At 39.7% G+C, this 13,654-nt stretch overlaps 1 protein-coding gene across 1 annotated transcript in view; it reads left to right on the forward strand.

The window, feature by feature from the left end:
* The first annotated feature begins 10,223 nt into the window (after positions 1-10,223).
* Positions 10,224-13,654, forward strand: part of LOC105936962 (ephrin type-B receptor 1) — a 131,775-nt gene continuing 128,344 nt past the window's right edge. Inside the window, exon 1 of the mRNA XM_012878041.3 lies at positions 10,224-10,606. Coding sequence (XP_012733495.2) covers positions 10,510-10,606 — 97 coding nt within the window. The 5' untranslated portion in view covers positions 10,224-10,509. The remainder of the gene's footprint in view (positions 10,607-13,654) is intronic.

Here is a 13,654-nt window from a genome sequence, read left to right on the forward strand (position 1 = left end):
TATTTTCTGTAATTTGTTTATCGAAGGCGAAGAATCCCGAAATATCCTGTTTCCATTTACCACAAAAGAAAACATAATGATAAAACAAACAAAGCTACATTAGGATATTTCATAATGAATTCACTTCTGAGGCAATTAGCTGTTCTCCAAAGTAGCTGAATAATCGGTACATCAAATGCTAGCTTAAAGGGGACATGTCATGCTTTTTATTTGTTTTTACATTAAAATCCTTCAGTTGTGGTCTATATACGGTGAAAGTACAATGCTTTGGTCTGAATCCTTAACATACCTACCTGTTCGCCCTTTTTTACCCCTGTTCTGAGATGTGCATGAAAGCAACTCATTTTGTTTAACTCTAAAGGAGGCATTTCACTCCCGCCCAGGTCCCAGAGTTTACCACGCTACCCTGATCAGTCATGTTTGTAGCATGCTGGGGGCCTGTGTATTGAACAACCAAACATTTTGAATTATCCACTTGCAGCTTCGGCATCCTTCAACTTGGACTACAAAATTGGTCGGAGAAATAAAAATGGCAGATTCACAAAATGGGTAAGTCAGAAGTCCATAACCTAAGTAAGCAGCTCCGCAGCAAATACTGTGGCATAATTGTTCCAATACGTAATAGAACACAGAAAAAACTTAATGGCTTATTAAAAAAAAATACCCAAAAAGAATATAAAATGATCTGCGCAGCTCCTGGACAGATGACATTCAAAATTTCTGCACTCCTAGCGAACCCTAAGTACGCAACAAAATGTATTTAAGGGCCAAAAAAGTGGATTTTGTATGATATGTCCCCTTTAACACACTGCACACATTACTGTACACAGGTGCTCTGAGGTTTTGTACTGATTTCTTGTGATGAAATCAAAATCAGAAACAGCTTTATTTCAATCTGGAGAGACTCACACAGACAAAATGAGATATTAGAGTGATCTATTTACATAAATTGGAAAAGTCCTTTGGCGCTCTGACCCCGGCAGAAGATGTGAAAGCTGCGAATATCTATGAGCTTGGATGTTCATTTTAGGATTAGGATTAGTGACATCTTCCCCCAGAGTTGTTGAGGGCGTAGAGGAGAAGTAGGTGAAAAATGAGAGTGTGAAGGAGGAGATGAGGTGGAGGAGGGTTAAAGCTCAGCTGAAGAGCAGGAGAATCCATGTGTGGAGCGGCTTTTAAGCAGTCTTATGGGATGGTAGGATGAGGACTTGATGCAGATTGGCTGGCCTACGGATGCTTGACGAGGCGATCAGTGGATGCAAGTGAAAGTTTAACATAAAATTGGCAAATGGTAGATGAAAACATTTCGCTATTCATCTGAAATGTTTTCAGCTACAACAACTGAATTCAATTTTTTTTAACAATCTTCTTCGAATTTAGCCACGTCCTGGATGACTTAAAATCTTCCCCAGCAAACAAGGAATTTGACTTCAGTTCCACTTTGCCCTCACCAACAGCAAAAGAAAATGTTTCCAGTTCCTTAAGCTGCTCAAGTTTGTTTGTATATATGCAGGATTTTTGGAAGATTCTCTCCATGTTTGACTTTCAATAATGTTGTTCTTTTTGGCATGCCTATTTTATTTTTTTTTAAAGTTACACAACAGACATGCAAACTCACATAAACAACAGCGGTGTTGCATACACACATACCTATCCAACCTGGGACACTGTATTAGGTGGGATTTTAAATCATCAGTGTATTTAATCACACATTTCATCCATTAAACTCTGGTTGATTGTGGCAGATGAGAGTGTCACCTTTTCTGTGTATTGTTCAGGAAGCTTCTCCTTTGTAGCATGCACTTCTCACCAATCATAAATACTTTTTGGTTTGTTATCTTTATGGAGCTAATGGTCTGTTCTGGGTCTTTTAGCACTATTTCCTCACAGCAACAATGTCTTGGATTTCAGTTGTGGGTATATTCTGATCTCCTCCCACTTTCCAAAGCCATGCAGGGTGGTTTAATTTATCTTTTTTATTACTCCCTCTGAATCTTTATGTTAAAGGCCTTTCCAGGATGTACCCTGCCTTTTAACCGCTGACCACTCCGGCCCTTCCAGAACCCTACAATGAACTGTGCAAGATTGCACAGTTAATTTATTTTTAAGGAGACAACACAGAAAATGGATACATGCTGCCTTGAAGAGGTAAGAGCATGGAAGAACTTCAATTTTCTCCAATTAAAAACCTCCTTCACAAAGTCCACGCTGGTTGTCACTTCTCAGTAGATTCATGCCTACTCCAATTCTACTATAACCCTGTCTGGCTAGAACATTACCCTATCCTCTGCAGTCAGCAATCTCAGTGTAAAATTTGACTCTCAGCCTAGTTTTGAAACACACATTAAACTCCTGGGCAATACCTGCCTCTATTATCTCAAAAACATTTCCAAACTCCATCAATTGCTCTCTTTACAAAACGCAGAAAAACGTCCCTATCGTTTTTCTGCGAAGCCAACACCAACTAAACACTTTCACAGTCTTCAATTCATGCAAAATGATGCATCCCAGATTCTGATGAGACAAAAGAAATACGTACTCATCACCCCAGTCCTTCAGTCACTCCACTGCCTCCCTCTACTTACTCACCAGTGCCTCCCTGGTAATGCTCCATCCTATCTGTAAGACACAATCCCTCCTTTCAGCAAACTCATGCCATCTTCATCACCCACGGACTAAACTCTGCACCATGTGCAGCACTGCCTTTTGCTTTGCTCCACCTCATCTGTGGAAAGCTCTATCCAAGTATCCAAGGATGCCACAGACTGCTGAGCATTTTAAGAAAGAATTGAAGACTTTTCTGTAAAAGAGGTCATATGATTTAAATATTCTTTAAATTTTCAGGTCTTGTTTTATCTCCTTTATTTGAGTTGACAGGAAGGGTTGACTGAGGGCTATGTTAACCAGCACAGCTCTTTACAATCACTTCACTAAGTCTGGTTACAAATGAAAACAAGGACAAGAAATCTTCCTCAGTCCATTCCTGCTGGATTTGTAGCCATAAAGGACAGAATATAGGAGCATGCTGTAAATATTGTTGCTCTAGAAGACCCTATTTTCTTTGCATCAGCAAGTGTTGCAAAAAAAAAAAAAATGAACATAACTTAAAATAGGAATGAGATCTCTAAATATAAGAACACCATAACAATGATATGCTCAACATCTACACTAATTTCATCTCACAGAACAGCCACAATTGCTACAAATGACACAACACACCAATGTGGGTCACCTAGGGGTCGGCTGCTCAGTCAGCTACATCTTCTCATTGATACATCTAGCAGAGCACATCCTTATGTGTTCAGATCACAGTATTAACATTTGCGTAATTTCCCTCAATCTGTTTCAAAAAAGAATCCATGTGGTATCCTGGCTGTAATTCTCCTTCATGCTATCTTTGTGGAAGAAATCCATTATGCTACAGTGTTTACAGCTGAGCTCTCTTCCTCCCACTATCTTTCCCCTGTCAGCAACCTCAGGCAAATGTTTGGCTATTTCTGTACTTGTGTCAGATTTTCATCATTTTTTAACCAGTGCATTAGCTGTCTAGTTAGTATTAAAACCTTATTTTTTAGGTAAGGCTTTTTGAATCATTTTTATTCTATGATTTAAAAACAAACCAAAAAACAAACAGGCAGTATAAAAAAGCTTGTAAAAGTGGTTTTGTACTTGCACCAAATAATTATTACTGACCGCTGTTATAAATTGGTTGTTGAACCAGGTTGGCCATTCCTTCCAAGCTGCACCACATGTTATAAAACTATTTTCAATTCTCGCTCCTTATAATAAAGTCCCCTGGTTTGCTGCAGCAACAACCAAGGCTCTCCCTTTGACAGCCACGTACATGAACTCATATCTTTGCTGGCGGAAACAGATCTGAAAACGATAATGTGCCAGTCAGAGGAGGGGGAAGGTCCTAAATGTTTAATCTGCCAGATGCTGATGTTTTTAAACTCGGTTCACAAAAGAGAAAAAAAAAAACAAATAAAGTTATCATCAGATTCATATTAGGGTTTCACATTTTTACAATCACAGTTTTCATTTTTTCACATTTCAATATTAACAGCTCGTATTACATTATTTTTAAGCCAAATATTGAAACACATATCTTACCCCACTTACTAGTGAAAATTAAATTCTATTTTTTTTTTTAATGTTTGTTTTTGTTTGTTTGTTTTTTGCTGTATAAGATCAATTGGTATTATCAAAAATGTTTGGTGGTAGTTTGCTAAATACCAAAATATGGAGAAAAAAATATTTTAGATCAGATTTTCTAACTTTCTTGTAACTCAGAAGTTTAAATACAGTAAATATAATAATAATAGTAATAATACCAGTGAGTAAGAAGTCTGTTTTTTATGTAAACATATACATGCATATTTTAGACATTGTTTTTAAATGATCCTATCCATTTGCATTTTTCTGTCAATCTGATTATACTTTTTTAAATAACTTCACAGTATTTTTTTCTTAGGCTCTGAATTTGCCCTTATGGTATGTAAGTACAGTAGGTAGGTAGGTAGGTAAGTAGGTAGGTAGGTATTTTTTTGGGAACTTTGAATTTCCTCTGGGATCACTAAAGTACCTACCCTACTTATCTACTTTTTGTTTTATAGTTTTACCTTTGTGTAAATCTACACACCTCAGCTTGCTTGTCACTTTGCTGCTGGTAGACCTGAAATTCCAACCTGACTCTGGGCAGATGGATGTAGTTCCCCCGAGCTCCACACGGCTCCAATCTGGGATCGCTCCATTGGAGATGTATTTCAGAACGAGGGACCTAATCAAAAATCCTTGCATATGACTGGATAAACCACTTGTTGGCCATCTTTACTGACGGGCTACAAGCTCTTGGCAAACCCGGTCAGGAGAAGAGCGAAAACATTATTTCCACTAACAAAAGCCGTCAAAGCCTTACACTATGGTGTTCTTTTAAAGAATTAATATTCGGTAGATTGGATAACATTGATGAAATAGCAGGATCAGTGTTACCCCTTGCTTCCTCCTTGCTTCCTACCGCTTGCCACCATTGTTGTCTGAATCAAAACAGTCGCTTCTCTGATACGCCACATCTACAAAAATCCCAGTCGGTTATTTAAATTCTCCACTGGGGAGATATTTCTATTATCCTATCTACTCCAGCACCATGGGTTAAAAGGCAACTCACAGAGGAAGAGGTCATTGCTTGAAAAGGAGCCTTAAAAGTCAGATTAAAGTTTCTAAAAGCACTCAGGAACAGTTATCTTAAGTTTTGTTGACTTGTTCTGTGGTCTGATGAAACTACAGTGGAAATGTTTGACTATGATTTACATTTTGAAAAAAAAAAAAAAAACACTGGCTTGCAAGCCTGATCCCAACTGATCTGAAACCTGTTCTTAAACTTTGAGGGGTTTTAAATTTAAAGAACAGTCAGAGGTGTATTTTACATTGACATGGAAGGATGGTGCTGTGAAGCAATATCTGTTCTTGACATGAAGAGGATTGATCCATTCTCATTGTACCATTTGGCCTGCCTGCGTCCCTTTGGCCGGGGTTTCTTCTTAAAACAGCTAAGAATCTCTAGCAGCACAATTTAAAATACCAACCTTAATGCAGGAGACAGTTTCAGTGCTATTGCTCTGCTCGTGTGGCAGCCAGCAGATAATTTATTGATTTTTGGGAGAATGTCAGAGACTAGGAGAACATTTTGACTTCCTGCAGCGGCACACTTTAAAGATATAAACTCACTGACTCAGGTTAGTTCTTATTGAATAAACAAAGGGTGGTGGGGACTGTGAAAGAATAGGGAGACAACAAACATCAAAGTCATAATGATTCAATTGGCCAGCGATAATTTCCATGCTACAACTGTCATCGCCTTAGTGATTGTTGACAAACACTTCAGAACAACACGGTCCCTTTACACATAGCTTTTAAAAACACACCTCACCCACAAATGCACATGCAATCTGTCTGGCCACACATAAAACCTTTTTAGGGCAATATAGTCGGCCCACAGTGTATTAAAACATCATGCTCAAGTTCATCTGAAGGTCTCACGTTCCACACTGAATGCATTTGTTTTCATCTGGTGGGAGCTTGAGACGACCTTGGGAGGCAAAGGAAGTGGCACCAATGTTTTCACGCTTGCAGATTAGACCCGTGCTCGGGATAAGCTTGTGCCGTGGAGAATAATAGAAATTGTTCCACTTCTGAAAAGGTGCTAGGAGGGGTATTTAGGAAAATGTCACTCAACGTGGTCCAGAGAGGCAGGAAGTAAACGTAAGTAAAAACACCTGTGCAGGTGTTATTAACCTAATCCCCTTCATCCGCTGCAGTACATGGCCTCATGTTCTAATAGGGTCATGGGTTTTTCTCTAAACACTGAAAATTTTCTTTTTGGTATTTAATTAACACCAGCATCTCCGCTAAAAATACTCTTAACTTGTTAATCGTGGAAATTTAAAAATCCAAAACAGCAGATATACGAATTTCACATAGAGTTCTAGATTCATATACATATATATCTCCCCAGTGGAGAATTCATATACATATACATATTTCTAATAAGGCTTTTTATCACTATACGCAGGATGCAGACAAGAGTTTTACCATTTCTATTAAAGATAAGACAATTTCGCTCAGCAGTTAAAGTAGAGACCGAAACTCTAGGGAAATAGAAGACGAGTCATCCAATGTTTTGGGCTTCCAATGGCTGTAAATCTTCAAGGTAAACACAATCTCAGTAAAAATAATAAATCATATTTCTCCAAAATTTACTAAGATTAGGCATTAATGTTTACCGAATTATAACAAGAGCAAAGCAAAGGAAATTAATGTTCAAGAGACGTTTCCTATAGAAAAGCACAGCGAGTAACATTGTCACTTAACGTGTTTTGCCATTTCTACAATGTTTCGATGATTTTTTTCAAAAATACATTCCTCGTTAACTGATATTATACATGCGTTGTATAAAGCTTTAGACAATGACAAATCTCAAATATCCGATCTATTAGATCTTTGTCTTTAAAGATGGTAGCTGACTTTGTAGCCGAGGCCCTGGCAATCATTTTTAATCTCACAGTGGATAAACAGGAAATTCCTTTAATGTGGATATCAGCCCTTGTATTCCCTTTATTAAAAAATGGAGATCCAGCAATTTTAACTAATTATAAGCCAATATATAATCTTTTGGTGCTGGCAATTTTTTTTAAGAATCTCTTGTAAGGGACCAAGTAAGAGTTTTTATTTTGCAATAATATTATGTTCTCCTTTTAATCAGGTTTTAGAAAAATGCTCAGTAACATAATATATGTTGAAGGTGGTAACCAATATTGTTGCTTTTGAAAAGCAGCAATGCTGTGCAGCTCTTTTCATGGATTTGCAAAGAAAAAAGCATTTGATACTGTAGACCAAGAAACTTTGATAATGATACTTTGACACTGATTTTTTGGAGTAAGCTGTTGCTTGGTTGAAAGATTATCTTAGAACTAGGACACAATGTTTTAAATATGATGATATTTGCTCTAAAACTGTAGCTATCCACAAGGGGTTGCGGCAGAGATGTTCGTTATTTCTTCCCATTCACAAATTGATGCCTTTGCTGATGCCACCACTTCCTCGTTGCGTTTTTCATTAGACAGTGTAGCCCCCTTCAAGAGGAAGGTAATTATTCACAGGAAGCTGGCTCCCTGGTTTAATCCAGAGCTGCGTTCTTTGAAGCACAACGTTGGGAAATTGGAAAGAAAATGGCGCTTTACACATTTAGAGGAATCCTACCTAATCTGGAAAACAGTCAACTGTTGAATTAAAAGACCCTTCACAGAGTTAGAGCAGCATATTTTTCATCAATAATAGAGGAGAATAAAAACAATCATGTCCCCTATACTTTTCAATGCTATTTCACACCTTTATAAAGTATTGAAAAGTGACCCTTATACTTTTTCAAACTTCGTGCCCCCTATATTTTTCAATACTATATCACACCATTATAAAGTATTGAAAAGTGACCCTTATACCTTTTCAAACTTCGTGCCGCCTATATTTTTCAATGCTATTTCACACCATTATAAAGTATTGAAAAGTGCCCCCTATACCTTTTACAACTTCATGACCCCTATACTTTTGCTGGTGAAGATTCTCAGTCATTCAGGTCATGGTCATTCCAAAAAAAGTAGAAAACAAAGCAACTGGACTTGTTTTCCGTAGTTGAAGACGTTTCGCTTCCTCTCCAGGAAGCTTTCTCAATTCAAAAAGTCTGGAGTAATGATGATTACCAAGCTATATACCATTGCCCAAACAAAGGCCTTGTAATGGCTTAGATAACATGCAAATTCATCAGAAACAGGTCCACCCCTTAGTAATGGGCAGTCGTTAAAGCCATTAAACTAGCAGATTGAACCGAAACTGGTCCACTTCTCTGTAACGAGGAGTTGTTAGGGTTACTGGTCCACTCCTCGTTACAGAGGACTGGACCAGTGTCGCTTCATGCATGCTGAGTATGCGGGATTGCTGCAAAGCCATAAACAATGCAGACGACTGTCCATTGTGGCTCTATGCTCTTTCAGGAGTGAATGCTGCTTGTCAAGAAGTCGGTTTTGCTGTGCGCTTGACAGCTATTGCTTTTGTCACAGGGGTATGCCCCACCTTAAACTATAATACTGGAACGTGATTGGCCTGAACCATTTTTGGTTTGATCACAAACGGTATAAGCTAGATGGTAAAAGATGAATTCTCGTATGTTCGAACGCAAAAAAATACCATCAGAATTCAGCTTGCAGGCGAGGTTTGTGTATTTCTGCAAATGGCAGAAATAAAACGGATATACATTTCAGAACCTTTAAATCTGCATGTCTGTAGGAGGTCACTGAGGTCACGTGACCAATGCCCGCCTGGCTGTGACCCAAGTCTGAAAACCAAAGGTGACAGAGCCTTTTCATCAGTAGCACTGGGACAATGTAAATCTCTCACTTATTATTTTTTTTTTTTTGGAATGCAACTGAAAACTCTTTAAAAATGCTTGGATGTCCTGAAGATTTGTACAAGCGTTTGTCTTGAAATTTGCAACATAAAATTTGATTTACATTCCAGCAGAACACTAAAATGTACTCTTAAGTTACAGTCAGAACCATAAAGGGATGGTTTTGATCAAAGTGTACTTAGGGTTTAGAAAAGCCCTGTTAAAGTTCAGACCTAAATCCAATTGAGAATTTGTGGCGAGACTTGAAAATTGCTGTTGACAGATGCTCTCCAAGCAACCACACTAAGGCAGAGCTATTTACTCGAAGAATGGGCAAAGGTTTCTGTCATGATTTTGCCTGCCTTCTGTCCTCATCCACACATTCCTCCAATGCTTGGTGTTAATTAATCTTCACACACCATACCTGCAAACCTGCCTCTCTGCTGCTCTGCAATCAAGTTTATTCCACACAATGGTTTTTCTGGTCTTCATAAGATCTCCAACAGATTATTGAATGATTTTGCTAAAAGATGTCCAGCATTTCCTCATACCTTTTTTACCTTGTCTTGACCACGATCAGGTCCCTGGATTGTCCAGCCTTGCCCTTATCAGACATGTGCCTAAGTTTCTGATTTCTTGACCACAACCATGACTAGAAGCGTTGTCTTGCCCCTGGATTTGCCTGCCCTCTTTGTTTCCCTGCCATTGATCTTGCCTCAGCCAGTCTGCCTGTCTCCTCTGCTGTGAGTAGCAGGCGCCCAGCAGGTTCCCGCTTGCTCCTGTGGCAGAGCTCATTCTCCCGGTTCTCTCAAATAAACCTTTTCCAACACGACATTGTGTTCCTGGCTCAAAATTCGGGTCACCTGCCTGTCCGATCTGTTACAATCTGAACCACCCGATGGGCGAAGCAACTCTGTATCCCAAGACTCACAGAGGTAACTGCAGGGAAAGGTCCATTATACAAAGTATTAATCGGTGGGAGCGGAATGCATGCCACACCTTTGTGGTTTTTTTTTAATTTGTGATTTTATTGTGTTTTTTTCTGCAACTTCGCTGTTACGTATTATTTTCTGTACTCTTTCACGTATGCCCCCCCCTAAAAATTAAATAAATAAATAAAATAGAAAACAAAACAAAAACACATTGAGATTTGTAATTATGTTGAGCAATTCTACATGTACGTGTACTTCAGATAACAGTTTAACAGCAATCGCCATGCTGCTATGTTGCTGTTCGCCACTAAGTGTCGCTGTTTAACCACTTCTGCAGAGGTCCCGCGGCGGTGGGGGGGAACCCTGACCATTGGACGCGCAGCTCGGGTCAGGTTGGAAAGACTGGGTTATTGGTTTTCAAGCCGGCATCCTTTCTCCTGATTGGGCAGGAAGGTGTCGGAGAAAACACGCTGAGCGGAGAGAGAAGACGGATCCAACAGCAGTTTATCTCCCCTCAGTCTCCGCTGACTCGGCTGCTTGTTCCTGTGCGCACCGAACTGAGGACTGAGATGTGACTGCTCACCGGAGGAATACAGCGCGTCTCCCTGGGATTTCTCTATTTTATTCTCTGTGGGCTGGATGATGGGAGCGGACAGGCGTGGAGGGATCATGGCCGTGCCGGCCACTTGGGTTGCGCTGCTTCTCTGTGTGATTACTCTGGTGTGCGCAGTGGAAGGTAGGTGGACATCTGCTGATGTTGAGCTGACGCCGGGTCTAACCTGGAGTTAATTAATGGACTAATTGATGTTAAAGCAGGAGGCTTAAAAATAAGCCCAGTTTAAGAAATCCTTAGACTTGTTTAGATTATGTTGAGTCTCATAAATCTATGTATATACATTTATGTGTTACTGTTGGACTTTTGTCGTTAAGTTTCCAGCAAAGTGGGGCTGTTTAATGGGATTCTTGGTTTCCGTTGGTTGTCTATCACTGAATATTCAGTATTCTATGTTCAACGCAGTGTGCATGTATGCATGCGTCCTGCACTGTTGCCACTATAGCTCTGTGTTTGTGTTGTTTCACAGGGCACACTCGTGTCATGTGGCCCACCGTCCCTCCGCATGCGTAATGCCAACGGAGTTTATGATAATAATGTTTGCTGTTGAGCTTCGAGCATCCACATGTTTTCTCTCTCCTGAGTGCACTGTCACAGCTCTGCCATGGCACAGTCTGCTGGAGCAGCAAAGTGAATCATAATTATAGCTCACAGGTGCTTGGTGGCCCTCATGCTACCACCTCCCCCACTGCTTCTCCTCTCCAACATCACCTCTTTCTCCACCTGCTGTTTCCAGAAAGCGTCATCTCCCCGCAAGCTCCTTTTCCAAACACCACCTTCTGCCTCTTGTGCTGCGCGCCCCATCCAACTCTAATCTCCTGTTATTCTCAGAGCATCACGTTCTGTAGCTCCTGCTGCTTCTGCGTCTCTTGCCGCTGTTGTTTTCTGCTGCTGGTGCTCCCTGCCAAGCAAGGTTATTGCTGTGCCGTCTCCAACAAACATCCCCCGCTGCAACTTTTTCTTTTACTTTCCTGCATGCAGTTCAGCTTACTCTCATCTATTCCTTTTCTTTTCTTTCTTTGCTACCATTGATCATCTGGTCATTCTTTTTGTCCTCAGAGGGGGGCAGCTTTTTTTTTTTTTTTTTTTTTTTTACCCTGTTCTGTCTGTAAGCATTACTTTTTGCCACAAAAGCTCTCAAAATGGTATAATAACAAAAACGGGCTCTCTTCAATGTGCTTCTCAAGCATGAGCTCCTTGTTCTTTCTCCACAAACTGCTGGAGTCCAAATTATCCTCTTCTAAAGTCACACTTATTCCTCACCAAGTATTATCAGCCTCTCCCTTGCTGTTGACGTGTCCCCTTTTGCTGAGAGATCACCGACTTTTCCTCTCTCTTACATGATCCCTTGGCCCTTCTTTAGCCTTCTCCCAAACTACTCCTAGTTTTCCAGATGTATATCTGCTCTTTGCGTTGTTTCGTTTTCTTCCCTGCCACAAACCGGAACAGCATCCGCTCCCATGTCGTCGCCTCCTCCTGCTGCTGCTGATGCCGCCGCTGCCTCGGCTGTTGCTTGTGGAAATGCCAGATTAGTCCGCTGCTGTGTTTTAATGGTGCGTGTAACTACGGGCCCTGTGCCTGGTCTCACCTATTATGAGACATGTAAATGTGTGGAAGGGCAGCTTTATTTTTGATTAACCAGAATGCTATTTGGATCTGCCTGAGTGTGCATGCGTGTGTGCACGAGTGCGCGTGTACCTGAGTTTATGTATTTGTTGGCGTGGCAAAAGAAAAAGGAAAAAAAACAAAGGAGGTAGGTGGTTTTAGCCAGAGAAGTAAGACAATTACTGTAGGCCCAGTGTGGGTGGCGGATTGTTTTGTGGTCACAGTGGCCTTTTCATGGTAAGTAGGTGCCTAATGAGCTGATGTATACACTTATTGGACTTTGTTTGGTGTAAAAAGGACCCTCTGTTTACATGGTTGCTGCTGGTTTTTATGATCTCTCCTTTACACTTCTTATGCCTCACATAGCCAGCCTGGTACCTCTCCCATTTCAAGTCGTGCATCGTAGTAAATGTCTTTCAGTGGTTCAAATCAGACATCTTAAATATTACAAAGGTCCATTACACGCAGAGTGATAATTTTTTTTATATATTGACAGAATTTTGAGGATTATAGCTTAGAACTAAACCTTGGTTTAAAAAAAAATAAAATAAAAAAAAGCAGAGCAGCAGTTGCAATCCTTGACCCGAATACGTGTGTTTCTGTTGGCTCACTCAGCGTTGACTCACAGCTTCAGTCCACTCCATGTGAATCTCCCCCAAACTCTTGGGCTTTGCTTCACAATCCCCTTCAATCTGTTGTTATCCCTCTTGCTTAGCACCTTTTTCTACCACACCTTCTCCTTCCATGCAACGACCTTCCAAACATGTTTAGAGACAGTGCTCGGTGAATAGCCATCTTGTTCTGACACTGGTATTTTATGGTCTGTCAAGGAATGTCTGCTTGACCACTGTTCGCTCTGCAGTCTCCTGCATGATTGTGTAGGAGCAAGTTGTTTTTTTAAATTAGTCTTTTGGTCTTTCAAATTTTCTAAGACACTAAATATTTGCTTTTAATTAGTTGTAAGCCCTCTGCAATCAGAAATACATTATCTGAAACGTAATGAATCTAGTTAAAGTATGACGTTCACTTGAGTTGAGTTAGAGAAATACATTTTTGATGTGATAAGTATTTAGTGGGGATTGTCTGAGTTTTAAATGAGAACATAAAATAGGTTTTGGAATAGGGTCATATTTAGTAATTTGATTAGTTAATTATATTCACAATGAACTGATTGGATAGTGCTAAAAGTTATCTTTACTGTATGTTCAACTTGTTTTTGAGAACTAAGTAAAAAAACAAAACAGGGTTTTTGGCTTAAGATTTAAAGTGCCAAAGTGGAGTATAAATTTATTCATAACGTACCTCTACAGCCAATTAATTTCTTTAATGAGTGTTTTAACTAAAATTCAAATTCAGGCTAATATTTAATTACTGGTCTGTCTGGGCTGCTGCCAACACATTAAGGAAAATAATAAAAAGTGTCTAGCCGAACGAAAATCTTCATGTTTTTGTTTTATCTCATGTTTCTTCCAAATCCCTAAGATTTACTCAGGTATGGGGAAAGAATTATAAAATAATAGTAGAACTGCTTTACATTTTAAGTGAGTACTACTCAGTTTTTAGTTG

This window comes from Fundulus heteroclitus, chromosome 9 (assembly GCF_011125445.2).
Source record: "Fundulus heteroclitus isolate FHET01 chromosome 9, MU-UCD_Fhet_4.1, whole genome shotgun sequence".
Taxonomy (NCBI): domain Eukaryota; kingdom Metazoa; phylum Chordata; class Actinopteri; order Cyprinodontiformes; family Fundulidae; genus Fundulus; species Fundulus heteroclitus.